The sequence below is a fragment of the Diceros bicornis genome, chromosome 28 (genome assembly GCF_020826845.1).
Source record: "Diceros bicornis minor isolate mBicDic1 chromosome 28, mDicBic1.mat.cur, whole genome shotgun sequence".
NCBI classification, from domain to species: domain Eukaryota; kingdom Metazoa; phylum Chordata; class Mammalia; order Perissodactyla; family Rhinocerotidae; genus Diceros; species Diceros bicornis.
Window position 1 is genome coordinate 22,401,650 of NC_080767.1, and position 20,672 is coordinate 22,422,321.

At 56.0% G+C, this 20,672-nt stretch overlaps 1 protein-coding gene across 1 annotated transcript in view; it reads left to right on the forward strand.

Moving 5' to 3' along the window:
- The window catches only part of COL27A1 (collagen type XXVII alpha 1 chain), a 147,901-nt gene that overhangs the window by 109,932 nt on the left and 17,297 nt on the right, over positions 1–20,672 (forward strand). The window contains 19 exon segments of the mRNA XM_058523857.1: positions 1,458–1,565; positions 5,886–5,939; positions 6,052–6,159; positions 7,234–7,287; positions 8,173–8,226; positions 12,911–12,967; positions 13,135–13,188; positions 13,731–13,784; positions 14,064–14,117; positions 14,606–14,659; positions 14,742–14,849; positions 15,322–15,429; positions 15,924–16,031; positions 18,859–18,912; positions 19,374–19,436; positions 19,819–19,872; positions 20,032–20,067; positions 20,182–20,199; positions 20,407–20,442. Coding sequence (XP_058379840.1) covers positions 1,458–1,565; positions 5,886–5,939; positions 6,052–6,159; positions 7,234–7,287; positions 8,173–8,226; positions 12,911–12,967; positions 13,135–13,188; positions 13,731–13,784; positions 14,064–14,117; positions 14,606–14,659; positions 14,742–14,849; positions 15,322–15,429; positions 15,924–16,031; positions 18,859–18,912; positions 19,374–19,436; positions 19,819–19,872; positions 20,032–20,067; positions 20,182–20,199; positions 20,407–20,442 — 1,236 coding nt within the window.

Sequence of the window (20,672 nt, forward strand, 5' to 3'; positions counted from 1 at the left end):
CCCAGCCACCTGGAAAAGACTGCCTGCCTCTGATTGCTAGGAGAGCCAGAAGGGGAGTCTTGGACCCAGGGGCGTCTACAAGAGGGTCATCAAGACCAGCCCCCTGTCTCCATGCCAGGCTATGCTTGGAATGTGAGAATTCTCAGAAACCAACCTGTCTGACCCTTCCTGGTGCCGAGATCTGCCCTGCGCTGGCCCACGCTTCAGCTTGGAGCCTCGCTCCCTCATCTGTGCCATCTCCGGACACCTCTCCACGGGAAGTCCTCCTGGGCTTGTCTAGAAACTGCCCCAGCAATCCCCCGCACCAGCTGCCTACACCCGGAGCCCAGGCCCCGTAGGACCGGCCTGCAGGGTGTGCTCTCCGAGGTCCTGTTCCCAGGCTCCAGCTTCACGCCCTCTGCACCCTGTTTTCTCCTGGACGCGCACCAGTTCATCAGTGTCCCTCGTAAAGCGTGGCGCCGGGAAACAGAACTGGCAAAGACACGCTCCAATCTTCCAAGCCCGCTCCCCCGCCCACCCCTTCCTCCTACCCATGACTTCATACCCTGTCCCACGGGCCTCCCTCGACAGTCACAGCTCCGCCACCTGCAGACTGGCCACAGCCCTGATGGAGGCGGCCTTCTGCCGGGTGCTGCCCCGCTCCTCTGCGGCCCGTGCTGCACCCCTCGCACCTGCTCTGTCCATGGGGCGAAGGGCACCAGCCGTGCCCCATCCTGGCACTGCCTAGCCTGCCAGAGCGTGGACACGGCAAGTGCTGTATAAGCTTCAGCTGCCATCCACTGGACAGAGGGAGTGTTCTGCAGCCAGTGGGAATGAGGACCACACAGAGCAGGCAGCAGGGGGAGAACGTGCTCACAATAGAGCGAGACGTTAAAAAAAAAGGTGGAAGCGTGCAGTCCGACTGGATTACGCCTTCAAAGCTGCCTTTCCTGCTAACCAGCTTCTTTGCTTTGGAACAGTTGCTCTGAGCCTCTCCGTAGCAATGGAAACTATCACCTATTACTTATTATTATTATTATTGCAAACTGTTTTTGCGTGAGCAAGCATTGAAAATGCAACTCAGATAAATGGAAGGAGTTAGTTCTGAGAGGCAGAATTGGGTGAATTTTTTTCCTTTCTAAAAATTCCCTTCAGCTTCTGAAGACTCTTGTCTTCCCAGTGTGTCTGTGTTGGGGAGAAATAGCCCTAGGCCCCGAAACTTGCCCCCTTCCTGTGAACTCCAGGGAGTGGGCGTGGCTGGGGCCTCTCCTCCCTCTGAGCCACTCCCTCCCCGGCGCAACCCGCCATGTGGGGGATGTTCCCGCCGGCCCGACCCTTTCGGCAGCTCGGAACTGTCAGGAGAATCGGGGGGCTGGTCAGCTGTGGACACCCAAATGGAGCCTGGGTTCGGGGCCTATGATGGGCTTGGTGACTAATTTATTCTCTCTCTCTCCTCTCCTCATGCCCTTCCAACCCAGGGGGACAGGGGTGACCCCGGGCCTGATGGTGAACGTGGCGACAAGGGCCAGGAAGGGCTGAAGGGCGAGGAGGGGCCCCCTGGCCCCCCTGGCATCACTGGTGTCCGGGTGAGTGCATGGCTGCGTGCCAGTCCTGGGGCTCTTGCGTGTGAATAACACTCGTGCTTGTCGGGCCGTTGGGCGGGAGGTCTTCTGGCAGCAGGCACCTGAGGGTCTCTGCTGTGGTCCTTCCTCCACCGGGACTTTCCCCGAGAACCAAGCTGACCACGTCCCTTCCCTGCCCAACCCTCCCATGGCTCCTGAACACCCGCGGAATAACATCACTCTCCTTAGCCTGGCTGCCTGCTCTGCACGAACCCAGCCCTGCTGCCCTTGTCCTGCCCAACCCCCACATTCAGCCACACTGAATGTGCAGAAGGGGCGCTGGCCCTGATTCTCCACCAGTAACTTGCTGTGTGACCTTTCCCCTGCCCTTGCCCTGTCTGGGCCGTGCCCTTGGTGTGATGAAGGATTTGGGAGGACTGTGTGCTGAGATCACTTGAGTTCCAGCATTCCAGGGGCCCTTTCCCAGTTAGCTTTTGAGTGTCGTGACTGTGGCGTGGGCAGTACCAAGTGGCAGACATGGCCCTGGACCCAGAGTCCAAAGGTTGAGTTCTGGCTCGAGCCCCCGCTCCCTGTGTGACCTTGGTCAGATCCCTGCCTCTCTCTGAGCCTTGTTTTTTCCGTCTATGAAGAGTCAATGAAACGTTGGATAGGAAAGCAGTTTATAAAATGCACCAAAAATATAAAAGATGGTCTTATGAATTTGGAGGAGGAAATGACTGGAAGGTGGTGGTGGTAGTGATGGTGATGGTGAGGATGACAGTGGAGATGGTGATGGTGGTGGTGATGGTGAGGATGATGGTGGTGGTGGTGATCGTGTTAGTGATGGTGGTGATGATGGTGGCAGTAGTGATGATGGCAGTGGTGATGATGGTGGTGATGGTGAGGATGATGGTGGAGATGGCGGTGATGGTGAGGATGATGATGGTGGTGATGGTGATGGAAGTGATGGTGATGATGGTGGTGGTGGGGATGATGGTGAGATGGTGATGGTGGTGATGATGGTGGTAGTGATGATGATGGCAGTGGTGATGATGGTGGTGGTGATGATGATGGAAGTGATGGTGATGATGGCGGTGGTGGGGATGATGGTGAGATGGTGATGGTGGTGATGATGGTGGTGGTAGTGATGATGATGGCAGTGGTGATGATGATGGTGATGATGATGGAAGTGATGGTGATGATGATGGTGGTGGTAGTGATGATGATGACAGTGGTGATGATGGTGGTGGTGATGATGATGGAAGTGATGGTGATGATGGCGGTGGTGGGGATGATGGTGAGATGGTGATGGTGATGGTGGTGGTGATGGTGATGACGGTGGAGATGATACTAACGGTGGTGATGAGGATGGTGGCGTGGTTGGTGATTTTGATGGTGGTGGCAGTGGTGGTGACCGTGGTGGTGGTGGTGAGCCGTGGTGATGGGAATGGTGTTGATGGTGGTGGTGGTAGCAGTGTTAATGTCCATATTTTGCTGTCACTCCCACTTCTCATATACTGGAACTAGAAAGAGGTTCATCGGGGCCAGACTGAGTGTGTATCAGGTGCCAGGGGCAGTGAGAGGCCTGTATTTGAGTCTCTTTGTCATCAGGGCTGCAGAACAAGTATCTCCTACTCTGTGGCCTGGAAACAGCAGAGTATTTAAAAATAGACTTTTATGAGCCATCAGGGCTTTTCCAGAAATACATCTATATGGATGGGGGCCCAGCAAAAGTCTTCATCCTGGCCCCACAGCCTCACCCCACTGGATGCTCCAGCCCTTACTCAGGGTTTCCCACACCCTGGGGGCTGCTCCCTGCTGGAGAGGGCCCATCAGATCAAGTGGCCGGCCGCCCGCCCTGTCCTGGGGGAGACTCCCCTCTCCCTGGCCCTGGACCGAATGCTTTGGCGCTGACTCATTTCTCCTTCTGACAAGGGACCAGCCGTTGGAATCACCTCAGTCCACGGGCAAACTCCACCAGCCCCTGTGGTATGATTTCACAATTGCCCAAACAGGACTAGCCTGGGACAAGGGGTGCCCCAGACACTAAGCATCCACATTTCATTCCAGCTTGGCCAGCTGACCCGTGGGCAGCGCTTTCATCTTGCTGAGGCTTCTTTAGCTCTAAAATGAGATAAATAGTTTCTTCCTCCCAGCCCTGTGGCCAGAATTGGATGAGATATGATATAGAGTCACTGGCCCACGGTTGAGGCTGTGACAATTGTTAGTGTTTTATTACTGGAGGATCAAGAGACCTTGAGATGGTCTAGTCTGGTAGTAAAAGAATATGAGCCAAACATGTAATTTAATATTTTTTAGTAGTCACATTTTAAAAAGGTAAAAAGAAATGGGTGAAATTAATTTTAATAGCGTATTTTACTTAGCCCAACATATCCAAAATATTAACGTTTTAACGTGATCAGTGTAAAAAATCATTAATGAGATATTTTGCATTCGTTTTTTTGGTACTAAGTCCTTGAAATCTGGTGTGTAGTTAACATAGCACATCTCAATTCGCATGCTAAGTTTCCACTGGAAATACTTGATCTCTATTTAGATTTCATAAAATACACAGTTGAAAATGTAGATTCATATCCCCAGGTTGTTCCAAACATACTTAAAAGTTTGCCAATAACTGAATTCTCAGTTTTTAAATTTAATTTTAGGTTCATTAAAATTAAATCGAATTCAGAATTCAGTTCCTCAGCCACAGCAGCCGCATTTTAAGTGCTCAGTAGCCCTGTGTGGCTCGGGGCCGCCACACCAGATAGCGCAAGGCCAGCTCAAGCCCTTCGTGTTAGAGGTGGGGAAACTGAGGCACAGAGCAGGGGAGGGACTTGCCCAGGGTCATATGAGGACTCAAGCGCCAGGATGCAGGGTGGTCTGCGTGGTCCTTCCAGGGCCCCAGGGTGGTCTGACTGGCTCTTCCCTTTGGGACGGAGAGTCGTCTTCTCCAATACATGTTTGCCGTGTTATGTCTTTTGAGCAGACGTTTCTCCCTTGTGCTAAATCAAAGCCGGCCTCCCTATAATTTCCGTCTGCTGGCCACCTCAGAGAACACAGCTGCCCCCGCCCCAGGGCAGCTGCAGGAATCTGCAGACAGGAATCAAGTCCCTCTGGGTTAGCCCAGGTGTTTCCTTGTTCCTCTAGGATCCCCTCTTCCTGCCCATCCTCCATCACAATTAGTCAGTGCCTAATTGTGCAGCATATTCTGAAATGGGACCATCACCTCCCTCATCCTATAGCATGTGCCTCTGTTAATGCAGCCAAAGGAATTGAATCAAACCAGCTCTTTAGTGCTTGCCAAGAACATAAATGTTCTTTCCAGTTCCCTGTGAGGTTTGGGCCTTGAGAGGACTATCCTCTGGGGGCAGTCAGGATGTCCTTTCCAAGCCAGAAATGCTGCCTGCACTACCCCCTACATCCGAATTCAGTGTGGACCAGGGTTGGGACTCTCTCTTCTTTCTCGTCTCTCTTACGCTCACAGATGCACACTTACACACGCTCACCCCCACTGAACTGAGTTTCTCTGACAACTGGGAATCAAGGCCAGATCGGCCTCCCTGGGGCAGCCTTTCGGGATGCCCTGTGGGGGAGGGGGCAGAGCGGCTGTTGGAGGCAGTGGCCTGGTGCCCCAGTGGGAGAGTAGGGGAGGGTGGCTGACCTTCTAGCCCAATGTCCTGCTGTGAGGAGGCCCCTCCAGCCCCACCCCTGAGGCAGGGGGACCCTGTCGGTGGGATGTGCCCTCAGGGATTGTCAGAGTGATGCGCAGCATGTCAGAGATGCGGGAGAGCCTAGAAAACCTCTCCTGCTTCCCTCGTGTCATCAGTGGGCACTCTGAGCCCTGGACAGACAGACCTGCAACGGAATCAGGGCCCTGCCATGGACCAGCAGGGCGCTGGGCAAGCGGCTTCACCCTGGGGCTCTTGGCCGTCACCATCTATGGGAGGGGGTGGCAGGGGATGGAACAGTGCCTGGCACGCGGGGAGAGCTTGGTGCAGAGAGCTGCTCCCACTGGGGCAGCCCTGGGCGCCTATGGTACCATGACAACCGCGATTGATGGAGCATTTGCTATGGGCTGGGCCCCTTGCAGGCATGATACCCCATCGCCAGTTGAATCCTCAGCTCTGTGAGGCAGAGACGACCATCGTTCCACTTCCCAGATGAGACCAAGCACCGGAAGTTAGGTCACGCTCAAGGTCACTCAAGATCACACAGGGCTTGAGTGCAGAATCAGCTTTGAACCCAGGTCTGCCTCCAGGGCTAGTGCTCTGCGCTCCGTGGATCTGCCTCAATCTTCTCTCACTTCTCCTCTTTCTCTGTTTTCCCTCCTTCTCCCTTCAGGGTCCTGAAGGAAAACCAGGGAAACAAGGCGAGAAGGGCCGGACCGGAGCCAAGGTAGGACCTCCCTCCTCCGGCTGTGATCCGCCTGTGTCGCCCTCCCAGCTCCCGCCCTCCCTCCCCTCCCCTCTGCTGGGCTGGTGACAGCCTGTCTCTCCTCCCGCTGCAGGGTGCCAAGGGCTACCAAGGCCAGCTGGGTGAGATGGGCGTCCCTGGAGACCCTGGACCCCCTGGCACCCCAGGCCCGAAAGGGTCCCGGGGCAGCCTGGGACCAACGGTGAGAACTCTCTGGGTGGGGTGGGGTGGGGGTCCGGCACGGAGCAGAGGGGGCCAAGGGCGGAAGGGGGGCATTGCCCGCTGCACCTCTCAGCTAAACCCCTGGGTGTCTGCTGTCCCCGCCACTTTTTGGGACCATGGCTCCCTTTGGGAAGCTGCAGAAGCCACAGCCCCTCTCCCTGGACAAGTACCCACAATGCAAAGTGTTTCTTGCAATTTTCAGGGGTCTGTGGGTTTTCTGAAGCTCTTTATAGACCCAGATTGACCAGATTGACTGAACAAGGCGTTCTCCCGCTGGAGACAGATTCAGAAGGGTTAGGGTGAAGCTGCTGTCACTCCCTGGGTGACGCCAAGGGGGTCCCAGCCCATTGCTGGCCCTGCCCTGAAGGAAGGGGCCCTGAGGGGCGTGACAGCTGCAGGGGAGGAAGACCCCAAGAGGGAGCAAGGGAGGCGGCAGATGAGGGGGCTGCAGCATCTTGGGGCTGCCAGCTGTGCTGATAAATGGCTCTGCTGGTTTGTGACACTTGCCAATTGCCGAGGTGTAAATGCGGCCACCACGGCTGAGTCCAGGCTCCTGACATGGTGTCACTAAATGCGGACTTGGGAAGCGATGGGTAGGGGTGCTCCCTTGTCTAGTATTCCCACCCCACAGAGTCAGTAGCCGGAAGTGACCTCATGAGCACGGCTAATAGTAAGATAATTAGGAAGGAATGAGTTTTGAATCGTCATCTTTAATATAATTGATTTAACTGTAAGGTCATGTAATTTAATTTTTCTTAATGATTCTGTTTAACAATTGGATCACAAAATTGGGGAAAATTTAGCGATCGGCCCTCATGAACCACAGGAGCTGGGAGGAGGAAGGGCTGGCAGGAGAGGGGCATGCTCCCCGGGGAGGGGACAGATGCCCTTTCTCCCCACCTTGCTCTCCGGCCTGGGCTCTGGGCAGAGTGGACATGCCAGGCTCCTGGGCTCAACTGGGCTGGAGCCTGGGGGAGAGACCCAGCCCGAGTCCCTGCTATGAGAGCCAGGGTGGGGTGCTCTCCATACCAATGCCAGGCCCCTTCTCTCGTAGGGTGCTCCAGGACGGATGGGGGCCCAAGGAGAACCGGGACTGCCTGGTTACGAAGTAAGGAAATGTCGCCTCCCTCTTTCTCTGGAACTCTGTCCTGCAGGCCTGCAGCCAGGCCTGCCTCGGCCGCTGCCCCCACCAGCTCCCAGCTGAGGGCCAGCCCTCGGGCTACTGAAGACTCGTGGTCTCCCCTCTTCCAGGGAGCACCTGGGCCCGCAGCCCAGGGTAGGGGTTAAGGACCAGCCGTGGGCCAGGTGGGAGAGCCATCCCCGTCCCTGTGCCCTCGCAGAGTCCTTCCTTCCCACAGTGGGTATCTCGAATACATTGTGTCTGAGCTTCGTAACCGCTCTCTGTGGAAGGGAAGAGCCTTAGCCTGTTTCTGCATCCAAGTTGGCACCCCCTAGAGATGGCTGAGCCAAACCCACGTACACGTCTGGGAGACCAGGCCTTAGAGAGGCATGGGGCTTGCTCAGAAAAGGAGACTGAGGTTCAGGGAGGCTAAAGAACGTGTGCAAGGGCTGACAGCTTGTTAAGTTTGATGGTGGGATCCAGTGTCTGAAAGAGATACAGCAGGGAGAGGAGGAGACGGAGAAGGGGGCAGAGGAGGGAGAGGGCCCCTGTCCCTGCCCCTGCCCCAGAGGACACAGCTGGCTCTCCCGGGATCTAGCCCCAGGTCTGCTCCGAGGTGGGGCAAGCAGAGCCCCCGACCATCCAAGCAGGCACACCCTTAGAGGTGTGTCTGGGACCGACATGCCATGTCTGGGAGGCCAGGGCCCAGAGAGGCACAGGGCCTGCTCAGAGCCACACAGCGAGTTGGGGCAGAGCCAGGACCCAGTCGCACAGCTCAGTGTCTCCATCTCTGCGTTCCTGTCCTTCATCGTGTGACCCTCCTGAGTCCTCACTCACCCATGCTCTCACCTCCCGCCGTCTTGTCTCCTGCAGGGACACAAAGGCGTCATAGGACCCCTCGGACCTCCGGGACCAAAGGGCGAGAAGGTGGGTGTTTGGTCCCCGGAAGCAGCTGCTCCCTCGCATCCGGAGCGGCGGGAGCAAGCCCGGGGGCACTGTGGCTGTGGCGGCGTGGGAAGTTCACGGCAGGCTCACCCCTGCTCTCACCACGGCCGGCCAGGAGGCCAGTGTCACCACGGCCGTGCCCGCACGGCAGGAGCCCTGAGACTCACGTTCAGCACAGATGTGTCAGATGTCGTCTCTGTGCCCAACACAGTTCTGCCGGCCTGGGGCTTCCAGTCGAGCCAGGGAAATGGACATCTGTCATGGAATGACTAAAATGGTGCCATTCCATCCTCTCCACGAGCGTGGGAATTGAAGCCTTGCTTGTGGATGAGATCACCCAGCGAGCGCCAGGAGAGGGCTTAGGATAGAGAGTGAGGATCACCAGCGTTTCATGGCCAGGAAGGAACCACCGAGGCAGAGGGAAGGCGTGTCCACCCCTTGGCTCTAGATTCGGGAAAGGAGAGGGATTCCTAGAAGGAAGCTTGCAGATTGCTGTGCCTGCCCCACTGTGCAGGTGGGGATGTGGGGAACCGGAGGTCCAGGGCATTGGCCCTGGGTCACAGTGCCGAGCTGGCTGTGAGCCCCAAGCCTCTGAGTCCTACATTGGCGGCCCTGAGTCCCTCCTTCCTGTCTTCTCTCCTCCCCAATGGCTCAGCTGGAATGCCTCCAGCAGGCGCTGCTGCTGTCTCCTTGCCGCGCTGCCTCCCCAGCCCTCCTTTCTTTTGCCGAGTCAGCTCGTGTTAACTACATCCCGCTGTCGGGTGAATCACCCTGGCCGGGCTTGCTCTCCAGCTGGCCCCTTCCTCCTGCTTGGGGGAGGACAGCTCTGCAATCAGCGCGGGCCGCAGGCTCCGACTCAGCCCACAGGAAGCTGCAGAAGTGCCACTCGGTCCTCCGGTCCCTCTGCGGCCCTCGTCGTCGTTGGCCAGGGCTGGCGTGGGAGGGGTTAACACGGACCCTGAAACCCGGGGGAGCCTCCACTTTGGGCCGTCTGCAGCCCCACAAGCAGTCCCTGTGGCTGCTGAGAATGGAACCCTAACCCCAAATCTGCCCTAAGTCTGCCAGGGCCTTGGGTGGGGCCCCAGATTCCCTGAGCCTCGATTGCTTCATCTGTTAAGTGGGTAGATACTTCAGGAATGGGAGGCTAAGCAGGACAGCACATATATATGCCAGCCAGATGCATTTTCTGACCCATAAGCCATTATTATATTAATTCAGTCACTCCTCCGGCCATCCAACAGGTATTTGTGGATTTATAATGATTTATTCAGTGTGTTCTCGGCCCTGAGCTAGGGGCTGCAGAATGATGCCCTAAAGAACTCAAAAATAAAAATAGTCACGTACATGAGCAGCCAGCCACAAGCCAGATGGTGCTGGGGGGCGGAGAGAGCAGTTTCGTGGGGGCGACCCCCAAAACGCAAGGCCATGTGCAAAGCTTTTTCCCCAGGCTTTCTCCATAATCCTCATCACAACCCCGGCACAGAGGTGTCGGTGTGTCACATGACAGGTGGGGAAACTGAGTCTCCACGATGCTCAAGGACTAGCTCAGGATTGGTAGGAGGCTGACAGGACCAGGATTCAGACTGTCTGATGCCAGGCCCTGCTTCCCTAGCTGGAAACAGATGCTTAGATGAGTCAAGATGCTGTTTAGCTGGAAAATTCCCTGTGGGGCCTGTGTTTACAAAGGCGGTGGCCAGAGGCATTGGGGAGATGGGCTGAGACTCCGGGAACAAGGTCGGGGGGCTCCACCAGTTTATGGTGCTGAAAAGTCATCCCCAAACTACAGCCACAGTGTGGGGAGAGAGGGGGAGATCTGTATAGCTGGCTTTTGGCCCAGACTGCCCCTTGATTCCTGTGCGGCCTTGGCTAAGACCCTTCCTTCCCTGGGCCTCAGTTTCCCCATCTGTAAAATGGGGCCACTAGTCGCAGCAGCGTAGGGATGCTGTATGGATTCTACGAAACGATGTGTGAAACATACCTCACAAAGTGCCTGGCACATGGAATATACTAGGTAAACACTGTCCCCTTCCCCAGAGCTCCCAGTCCTGCTGCCTCCCTCCACAGCGGGACTGAAGCCAGGGACAAAGAGCCATAGAGAGTGGTGGGGAGAAGAGAATCCTCACTCCCTGGGCCACCCCACAGAGGGCAGCTGGGTCTTGGTCTCCAGCTGAGTCCCTCCTCCTTCAGTCTCTGCCCACAGGAGCCACAGAGGCCCTGGGCCCAGGTGCTACACCCGCCAGCCCTCGGAGCTGATTGGGGCCTGGGACGGGCTCCAGCCCCAGGGGTGGCTCCCCTCTCTCCTGCCTCTCAGGCCTCCCCTTCAATCCCTGCCGATAGCCCGGGGGCTCAAGGGAGCCCTAACTCGAGCCCCCTGCCGAGAATGCACCCGCACGGGAGGTGACGCCAGTTGTCTGGGGCTGGAACGTCCTGATACCTGAGGTTCTGCCACTTGCTCTTCTGCTCATGCCTTCCTTGTAGCTGGGACATGGCGTCCAGCCAGCTGCCGGTGGACAGGGCCCACGGTGGCCTGCTGTGGCCCAAGGACGTCTGCTGCAAACTCTGCTCCTCCCTTAATCTCTCTGCCCACATCCATGCCACACATCATCCCTCCTGTTATTATTATCAACAACAGCCATTTTGACTGCCGTCTACTGAGCTCCCACTGTGTGTGCAATAGAGCGCCCACTGTGTGTGCAGGAGAGCTCCCACTCTGTGCAGTAGAGCTCCCACTGTGTGTGCGGTAGAGTTTCCACTCTGTGTGCAGGAGAGCTCCCACTCTGTGTGTAGTAGGGCTCCCACTGTATGTGCAGGAGAGCTCCCACTGTGTGTGCAGGAGAGCTCCCACTGTGTGTCAGTAGAGCTCCCACTCTGAGCAGTAGAGCTCCCACTGTGTGTGCAGGAGAGCTCCCACTCTGTGCAGGAGAGCTCCCACTCTGTGTGCAGGAGAGCTCTCACTGTGTGTCAGTAGAGCTCCCACTGTGTGTGCAGGAGAGCTCCCACTCTGAGCAGGAGAGCTCCCACTCTGTGTGCAGGAGAGCTCTCACTGTGTGTCAGTAGAGCTCCCACTGTGTGTGCAGGAGAGCTCCCACTCTGAGCAGGAGAGCTCCCACTCTGTGTGCAGGAGAGCTCCCACTGTGTGTCACTAGAGCTCCCATTGTGTGTGTAGGGGAGCTGCCACTCTGTGTGCAGTAGAGCTCCCACTGTGTGTCAGTAGAGCTCCCGCTGTGTGTCAGCAGAGCTCCCGATCTGTGTGCAGGAGAGCTCCCACTGTGTGTCAGTAGAGCTCCCGCTCTGTGTGCAGGAGAGCTCCCCCTGTGTGTCAGTGGAGCTCCCACTGTGTGTGCAGGAGAGCTCCCGCTGTGTGTGCAGGAGAGCTCCCACTGTGTGTGCAGGAGAGCTCCCACTCTGTGCAGGAGAGCTCCCACTCTGTGTGCAGGAGAGCTCCCACTGTGTGTCAGTAGAGCTCCCACTGTGTGTGCAGGAGAGCTCCCACTCTGTGTGCAGGAGAGCTCCCACTGTGTGTCACTAGAGCTCCCATTGTGTGTGCAGAGGAGCTGCCACTCTGTGTGCAGTAGAGCTCCCACTGTGTGTCAGTAGAGCTCCCACTGTGTGTGCAGGAGAGCTCCCACTCTGTGTGCAGGAGAGCTCCCACTGTGTGTCACTAGAGCTCCCATTGTGTGTGCAGAGGAGCTGCCACTCTGTGTGCAGTAGAGCTCCCACTGTGTGTCAGTAGAGCTCCCGCTCTGTGTGCAGGAGAGCTCCCACTGTGTGTCAGGAGAGCTCCCACTGTGTGTGCAGTAGCGTGCCGTGATCTTGCCGTGTCTTTCCTCCCTGGATCTCCGAGCAGCGCTGGGAGGCATTACAGTCCCGTTTGCAGATAGGAAACTGTCTGTGGACAAGACCCCCTAGTCGGCCCGCTGCTGAGTGCACCCCAGGGCAGCAGAGGGCCTTCTCGGGGGCTCCCATAGAGGGTAGGAGGTTCGTCCTAAAGCTGGTTCTCGGCCCACTTTCTCCCGGCACGGGTCAGAGAAAGGGACTCGTGTTGAGGGCTGAATAACTGAGCAGCTCCCATCAGCTCTCTGGGCCCCAGTGTCCCCATCTGTAAAATGGGGAGAATAACATCGCCTGCTTCATAGGGTCGTTGGGGGGACTCTGTGGGTGCCTGTGTCCCGCCCGGGGCCCTGCCTGTGTATGCCAGCGGCTGGGATTACTGTCCGCTGAGCGCCATGTGGGGACCTCTGCACCATTTCATGGAACCCCCACCACTCCCCTGCGGGCATCACTGCTGTCCCTTCACTCCCTCACCCCCGTTCCCCAGCTGAGAGAGAGCTCCGAGGAGGCAGGGACCTGTTGAAGGTCTGAGCAGCTGGTCTTGTGCAGAGCGGGTGTGGCCAGGTCTCTGCTCTGAGCTACCTGGGCCTGAGGGCGTCAGCTGGGGGCTCCCAGCGGGGTGGAGGGTAAAGTGCACTGTTCTGTGCCCACAGTCCTGGCTCCATGCCCGGGTCTGGCTTTGACCCCACGCCTGCCTCTTCCCTCTGTGGCCTCAGTCTCCCCGTCTGTAACCCTAAGTAGGCTGCACTTCATCTCTGGCCTCAGCGTGGAGTGTCTGGAATTCCCAGAATTCACCAGGAGCAGGTTTGTCCTAAAGCTGGTTCTGTGTTCCCAGGGGGAGCAGGGCGAGGACGGCAAGGCCGAGGGGCCCCCCGGGCCACCTGGAGATCGGGTAAGCCCCCCTCCTTCCATCCCCTGCACCGTGGCCCAGGTGGAGCCCCGGCCTCCCGCTGCATGGGGAGGGGAGGCCCAGCAGAGGTGAGGCTGCTGTGAGCCCCACAGAGGGTGCAGATCCCCTGCACCTGGTGGCCCATATTTCCTGTTGTCCCTGTCATTCAGGGCCCTGTGGGTGATCCAGGAGACCGCGGGGAACCAGGGGACCCCGGATACCCTGTAAGTACTGCCAGCAGCCACGGGGGGCGGTGGGGGGAGGTAGGAGGGGGTTACAAGAGGACCTTCCTCCGCCTCGTCCACGCACCCTGGAGTCAGAGCAGCCTTCACCAGGGGACAAGCCCTTCCACTGTTAGTGCCCAGGCTGGAGGCACAAGCCCCTGGAAGGGGGCTCAGGGTGTAATTCATGCTGAAAGGGGAAGGTGCCTGAGAGAGGGAGAGGATGAGGCGGAGGAGAGAGCCCCTCCCCTCTGAGGGCCTCAGTCTCCCGATCTGCGGCAGGGACAGCTCTCCCGGCAGAAGCAGGAAACCAGCCACCAAATGAGCACCAGGCCCCGCCCTGGGCTCTTTGCCTCCCCTCCTTCATCCTCTCTGGCAGGGTCGTTATTTCACCCGTCTTGCAAATGAGGAAACTGAGATTCAGGGGACAATGACACATGGCTGGGAAGAACAAGGGCTTCTGGGGCGCCTCCAGGTTGGAAGTTGCCCTGGCCCCCAGCCCGCTCCAAGATGGGCCCCCTCACCTGTCTCTTCTTGGCTTCCAGGGACAGGAGGGTGTGCAAGGCCTCCGTGGAAATCCTGGCCAGCAGGGCCTCCCCGTGAGTGGTGCTTCCCGTCCCATCCGCGCTCCTGCCCTGATGGGGGTGGAGCAGCAGTGGGGGAATTAAAGAGCTGGGCCCTTTAAAGCTTAAAGGGACCCTCCATGCAGGAGGGCCTGGGGCAGCCCATTCTGGTTTCTCCTGCCCGGACCCTGGGGGCACCCCCAGAGCCTGCACCCCCAAACCCCTCCCCACCCCTCCCCCTCCAGGCGGAGACTGGCCACCCTCCCCGGGAGAGAATCCTGGGGCTGCCTTGCGTCATCTCACCTTGGTTTGCAGGGGCATCCGGGACCCCGGGGGCGACCGGGACCGAAAGGATCGAAAGGGGAAGAGGTAAGAGGGCAGGGTGGCCACAGGGAAGACTGAGGTCCTGGGAAGGGAAGAGGCCGGCCCAAGCACACAGCAAGTGGGACGCAGGGCGGGGAAAGCAATGAGACCAGAGGAGGGTTCCCAGCCCCATTGGCGGGGCCTCCAGAGAGGGACCACCTGTCTGAGGATCAAATGGACCAGCCAGCTACGGCTCAGGCTCCCACCTGGAAATGCAGTGCCCAGAGCCTCTGCAGCAGGGGAGCCAGTGAGCGCCCAGGGCCCAGAGCAGAGTCAGTGATGACACTGGCAGGTTCCAAGGCCAGCCCTGCCGCTGGGCTTCAGGGCCAGAGTGCTCGGGCCCATTTGCAGATTCAGATGCTGAGGCCCAAGAGGTGGACGGGCGGGGCGCAGCCACACAGGGGCCCCCGAGCCTCTCAATACCCCCTTCCAGAGCTCCTAGGCTTCCACGCCTCCTCCAGGCAGCCCCCGTCAGGTGCCTCTTGGTTTTTCAGGGACCAAAGGGAAAACAAGGCAAGGCCGGGGCGCCAGGACGGAGGGGGATCCAGGTGAGTGACCCACAGCTGCTCCTCCAGCGCCTGCCCCCCTGCCCTCCCCAGAAGCCCTCACCAGCCTCTCATGTACCCCCAGGGCCTGCAGGGGCTGCCGGGGCCTCGGGGCGTGATGGGGAGACAGGGCCCCGAGGGCGTCGCTGGACCAGATGGGCTTCCTGGCAGGGACGGTCAAGCAGGAGAGCAGGTGAGCAGGACTTGAGGTTAACAGAGGGCGCCTCCATTTGAGACAAGGGGTGTGTGGGGGGCGGGGGTTGCTGCCGCAGGCCGTGGGCCAGGAGGAGTGGGTTTGGAAACTTGGATGGGGCAGAACCAACATATCCAGAAGTTTCCTGCATGGGCAAATTGCCTCATCCCTTGGGACCCGAGAGTGTGGCCCTTCTGATTGTCTCCTCCCTGCCAGCACCCAGAAGGTCGTTCCCTGACCAGTGGAGGGACCTTCTGGTTTTTAAGATCCCTCTCCTTCCCCACTTACAAATCCTCATCTCCTCTTTTCCCACTGGTCCAGCCATCCTCACACACAGGCAGTGTGATCTCCATCCTGGTGTTTGACCTCTCTTCCTCTGGCTCCCGGAGTTCACCCAGACTTTGAACCATCTGCCTCCTTGGCTGCCTGTTTCCCGAAACATGAGATCCTCCTTTGCCCTCTTTCTTTACAGGGGGAGCAGGGAGACGATGGGGACCCTGGCCCCACGGGCCCTGCTGGGAAGAGAGGAAATCCAGGTGTGGCCGGCTTGCCTGGAGCACAGGGGCCCCCAGGATTCAAGGTCAGACACTTGTTAATCCACTCACCTGCCCTCCATCCTTTCTGCCTTGGTACTCACTGTAATGACGCTGACTGTGACGCTGACATGGGCACCCACGTCCCAGCGCCTGTGTGAAATGGAGTCCATGTTGCTGACCTCTCTCAGGGGTCCCTGTCCCGAGCTTGAACCTGACTTAAAGGATAGTGTATCCGGGTAGCTGTAAATACTGCCCCCTACCAGGCTCTGGGAACGGGCAACTGATTATTGAGTTGTCCTTGGGCGCCCTCTTGTGGGCTTTTGTGGAACAAGAGATGTTGCTTGCTGCGGGGACCCTCCTCGAAGGCATCTTGTTGGAAACCTTTCTTGAGTGGTGGGGGAGGCCACCGTGAGTCTGTCTGAGCCCAGGACTAGACACTGAAGGGGAGGTTGAGATGAATGAATCAGACGTGGCTCTTACCCTTTCTGAGCTTGAACCATTTCTGCCCTTTGACTGGTCATTTTGGTGTTTCTTTAAGGGTGAAAGTGGGTTACCCGGGCAGCTGGGTCCCCCTGGCAAGCGAGGGACAGAGGGCGGAACGGGGCTTCCTGGGAACCAGGGGCAGCCCGGATCCAAAGGCCAGCCGGTGAGTGAGCCCCAGGGAAGACACACATTCACACTCTCACATGCACACCTTCACACGTGCACACACGCAGACCCAGAAGCCACCTGCCTGCTCTGTGACAAGGGCCGAGCATCACCCTCTCTGGGCGCCAGATACCATGCTGCCTGCCCTGAGTGGGGTGGGTGGGAGGAGGCTGAGAAATGAGATCTGAGTGGTCCCTTCAGAATGAGGAGAGGTGATCACACCAGAACCCTAACTAGCCTTATATCTATTAAAGAAATTGAATCTATAGTTAAAAAGCTTCCCACAAAGAAAACTCTGGGCTCAGATGACTTCACTGGTGAATTCTAGTAAATGTTTATGGAAGAAATAATACCAATCCTGCACAAACTCTTCCAGAAAATTGGAAAGGAGGGAATGCCTCCCAACACATTCTATGAAACTAACATTATCCTGATGTCAAAGCCAGACAAACATTACAAGAAAAGAAAACTATAGACCAATATCCCTCATAAATATAGATACAGAATTTCTCAATGCAATTTTAGAAAAATGAATCTAAGAATGTATAAAAATGGTAGTACATAAAGGTTTATCCCAGGAATGCAAGGATGGTTTAACACTTGAAAATAAATCAGTATAATTCACCATATTAACAAACTGAAAAAGAAAACCCATTTCATCCTCTCAGTAGGTGCAGGAAACGCATTTGACAAAATCCAACTCTGTTTCTGATAATTCTCAACAAACTTGGTATAGAAAAGAACTTCCTCAACTCAATAAAGGGCATCTGTGAAAAACCTACAGTTAATATCATACTTAATAGTGAATGATTAAATGTTTTCTCTCAAAGATCAGAAACAAGTCAAAGATATCTGTTCTCACTGCTTCTATTCAACATTGTACCTGTGGTTCTAGCCAATGCAGTAAGGCAGGAAAATAAATAAAAGGCACTTATTTCAAAAAAGAACTGAAACTTTTCATTTGTAGATGAAATGATTGGCTATGTAGAAAATCCAGTGGAATCTGCAAGAAAGCTACTAGAATATGTGAGTTTAGCAAGATGGCAGGACACCAGCTCAATATGCACAAATGAATTGTATTTCTCTACGCTAGCAACAAGCAGTCGGAATTTGAAATCTGAAAAGCAGTACTATTTACAATAGCATACAAATATGAAATACTTAGAGATACATATGACAATAGGTGTGCAAGACATGTGCCCTGAAAAACTACAAAGCATTGCTGGGAGAAATTGAGGAAGACCTAAAAACGGAGATATTTACTGTGTTCCTCCGTCTAGAGACTCGATATTATTTAAGATGTCAATTTTCCTCAAGTTGGTCTATGGATTCAACACAATCCCAGTCAAAATCCCATCAGGCTTTTCTTGTAGAAAATAACAAGCTGATTCTAAAATGCATTTGGAAATTCAAAAGACCTAGAGTAATCAAAACGACTCGAAAAAAGAAGAGCGAAGTTGGAGGACTCACAGTAGTTGATTTCAAGACTTAATTTAAAGCTACAGTAATCAAGAAAGTATGGTACTGCCGTAAATATACTAATAGATCAAAGAAACAGCATAAAGAGTCCGGAAATATATTCACACGTATATGGACACCAATTTTTGACAAAGTTGCAAGTGTACATCAGTGGATGCAGAATAGTCTTTTCCAGCAAATGATGCCGGAACAATTGGATTCCTCATATGTGCTAAAATGGATTCAACATGAATCATACACCTAAATGGAAAACCTAAAATGCTAAAACTTCTAGAAAAAAAGCATAGAAGACAATCTTTGAGACTTGGGTTATACAAAGATTTCTTGGATGTGACACCAATAGCATGATCCATAAAACAAAATGTGATAAATTGGACTTCATCAAAGAAGAAAGTGCAAATCATATCTCTGGTAAAGGATTTATATCTAGAATATATAAAGAACTCTCAAAACTCAATAAGAAAATAAGCAGCCCAATTAAAAAAATGGGGCAAAAGTTTTGAATAGATACCTCAAAGAAGATGTACAGAAAGCAAGTAAGCACATGAAAAGAAGATCAATATCATTAGGCAAATGCTCATTAAATCCACAGTGAGATGCTACTGCACATCTGGTAGAATGGTGAAAATTTTAAAAGACAGACCATACCAAGTGTTGACAAGGATGTGGAGCAGCTGGAACTCTCATACTCTGCCAATAGGAATGTAAAACGGTACACCCACTTTGGAAAACAGTTGGGCAGTGTCTTTAAAAGTTAACCAACACCTAACATACAATTTGGCCCTCTGGAATCATTCACCCCTGATATAAATCCAGGGCACTCGACAATGTGGCATCTGTGTGACGTTGAGCAAGTTCCTGTCCTCTCTGAGCCCCAGTTTCCCCCTCTGTGAACAGGGCATGCTGTGCCTCCCTGGGCTGATGTAGGAACACGCATGCATGGTGGTGCACACAGAGCGCCTGGCACAGAGCTGGCCCTCAGGAATAGGGTTACTTTCAGTGCATCATTCATTCCTAGAGCCTTTGGGTTCTACAGGTTGGGAAGAGTCTACACATCCTTTCATTCTTTTCCTTGAAGACCTGGAACAGGATATCCTGAGTGTTCTAGAACATTCCTCGTGGAATCCCTGAGCTGGCCTCCCCTTTCTCCTCTGGCAGAGGGCATAGGCTCCTGCCCCCTCGGAGCCCATGCTGACCTGGTGTCTAGTCTATGAGCTATTCCCATCACTTGATCGCCCCACAGTGGGGTGACTGATGTCCCCGGGAGGTGTCAGGGGTCCTGGGTGACTGGCTAGACACCCTTGTCCTGGCCCCCCTCACCCTGTCTCATCCCGTTCTCCCCGCAGGGTGACTCTGGCGAGATGGGCTTCCCAGGAATGGCGGGCCTCTTCGGACCCAAGGTACAGATTCCCCTCCATCCACCTACACGTTCTTTTATTCATTCAACAAGTATTTCTTGAGCATTTACAGTATGGGCTGGAACACAGCCGGAATCAAGCTTGAGCATCTCCCACTGGTACTCACAGTGCAGCGGACCTGGGCTCTAAGCCCAGCTCCGCAATTGACCTGTTCTGTGCCGTAGGCAAGTCACTTGGTCTCTCCAGACCTCAGGTTCCTCATCTGTGAAATGGGCTTGATAATAGCAGAGGGTTGTAACAATTAAGTAAGACCAGAGGCATACACCACACAGCACCGGGCCGGCACGCTGTACCTGCTTAATAATTGTGGACATTTGTTACTCTTCCTGGGGCCTCTCTTGACAGGGAGGGTGAAGGTAGGCCAGTCCCCAGGGGTGGTGGAACTGCTGGGGCCTTTACTAGCAGACACCCAGACACAGACAGCCCTCCTCTGCCTCTTGCAGGGCCCCCCTGGAGACATCGGCTTCAAAGGCATCCAGGGTCCTCGGGGGCCCCCTGGCTTGATGGTGAGTCCCCTCCTTCTCTGTGCCAGCGGGGGCGGTCGCCCCAGGTCCCAGGCTGGCCGGCCATCAGCTTGGTGGGTGCATGTCCTCCTCCTGTGCCCTCAGCCTTGCGCCCCCTCTACCCAGTCTGCACTCCCGTTTCCACACCTTTGTCTAGGCTGTTCCTGCCAGCTGGCTTCCATCCTCCCCCTTCACCTGCTCTGCACTCTTGGAGCCCACCCCAAGGCAGAGAGGGGGCTCGGGAGATGCATGGCCTGGCCCCTGCTGGAGGAGGTCTCCATCCCGTTTCCTTGGGACACTCAGGCTGCCCTCTACCCTCCCATCCCTGTGACTCTATTCCCTAGGCCCTGGGACGTGGACACACAAGCCTTTCTCTCTCCTTTAGGGAAAGGAAGGCATCATTGGGCCCCTCGGAATCCTGGGACCTTCAGGACGCCCGGTATGTGTGGGGGGTGGCCAGAAAGACTGCTGGGTTCCCTTGCCTGCCTGGCTCCAGATTGTCTCTGTGACCCAGGGCCAGTATGAGCCTCAGTTTCCCCATCTGGGAAATGGGGCTTCCCCTCTGAGCCCTCTCTCACTGCGCCTTGGTTTGTTGCAGGGTCCGAAGGGCGACAAAGGCAGCCAGGGGGACTTGGTGAGTGAATGGGTAGGGGCAGTGCTTCTGAGGGTGGGGGAGGGGTGGACTCTGGGCATGGGGGGCTTAGCCCGGGTACCCTAACTCTCTCTCCCCACTTCTGTCTCCCTCCAGGGATTGCAAGGTCCGAGGGTGAGTGGGCCGGGTGTGAGGGCTGGTGGGGCAGGGGAGGGTTGGGGGTGGTGGGGGCGTTCTGGATTCCTGGACCTGTCGCCCGTCTGTGCCTGTCTACACCAGGGGCACCCTTGTCCCAGGCTCTTAAGTTTTCTGGAGGAGGTCTGGGGTGGGGAGATGGAACACTTTGACCAGGGCCTCACTGTTCTGCTCCTCTCCCTCCAGGGTCCTCCCGGCCCCCGAGGGCGGCCCGGCCCACCGGTAGGTAACTGTGTGCTCTGTGCCCCTGGACTCCGGGGCAGGAGGTGGCTTCCTGTGAAGGAGCCCAAGGCTTTGCCAGCAGATGCTTGTCTTGACCCTAACCTTACGGGACTCGGGAACTTCTTGTAACCCATAGACTTCCAGGAGAGTGGAGACCTGCCCCGGTGGGGCCAGGCTCCGGGAGAGTGGAGACCAGCCCCGGTGGGGCCAGGCTCCGGGACAGTGGAGAC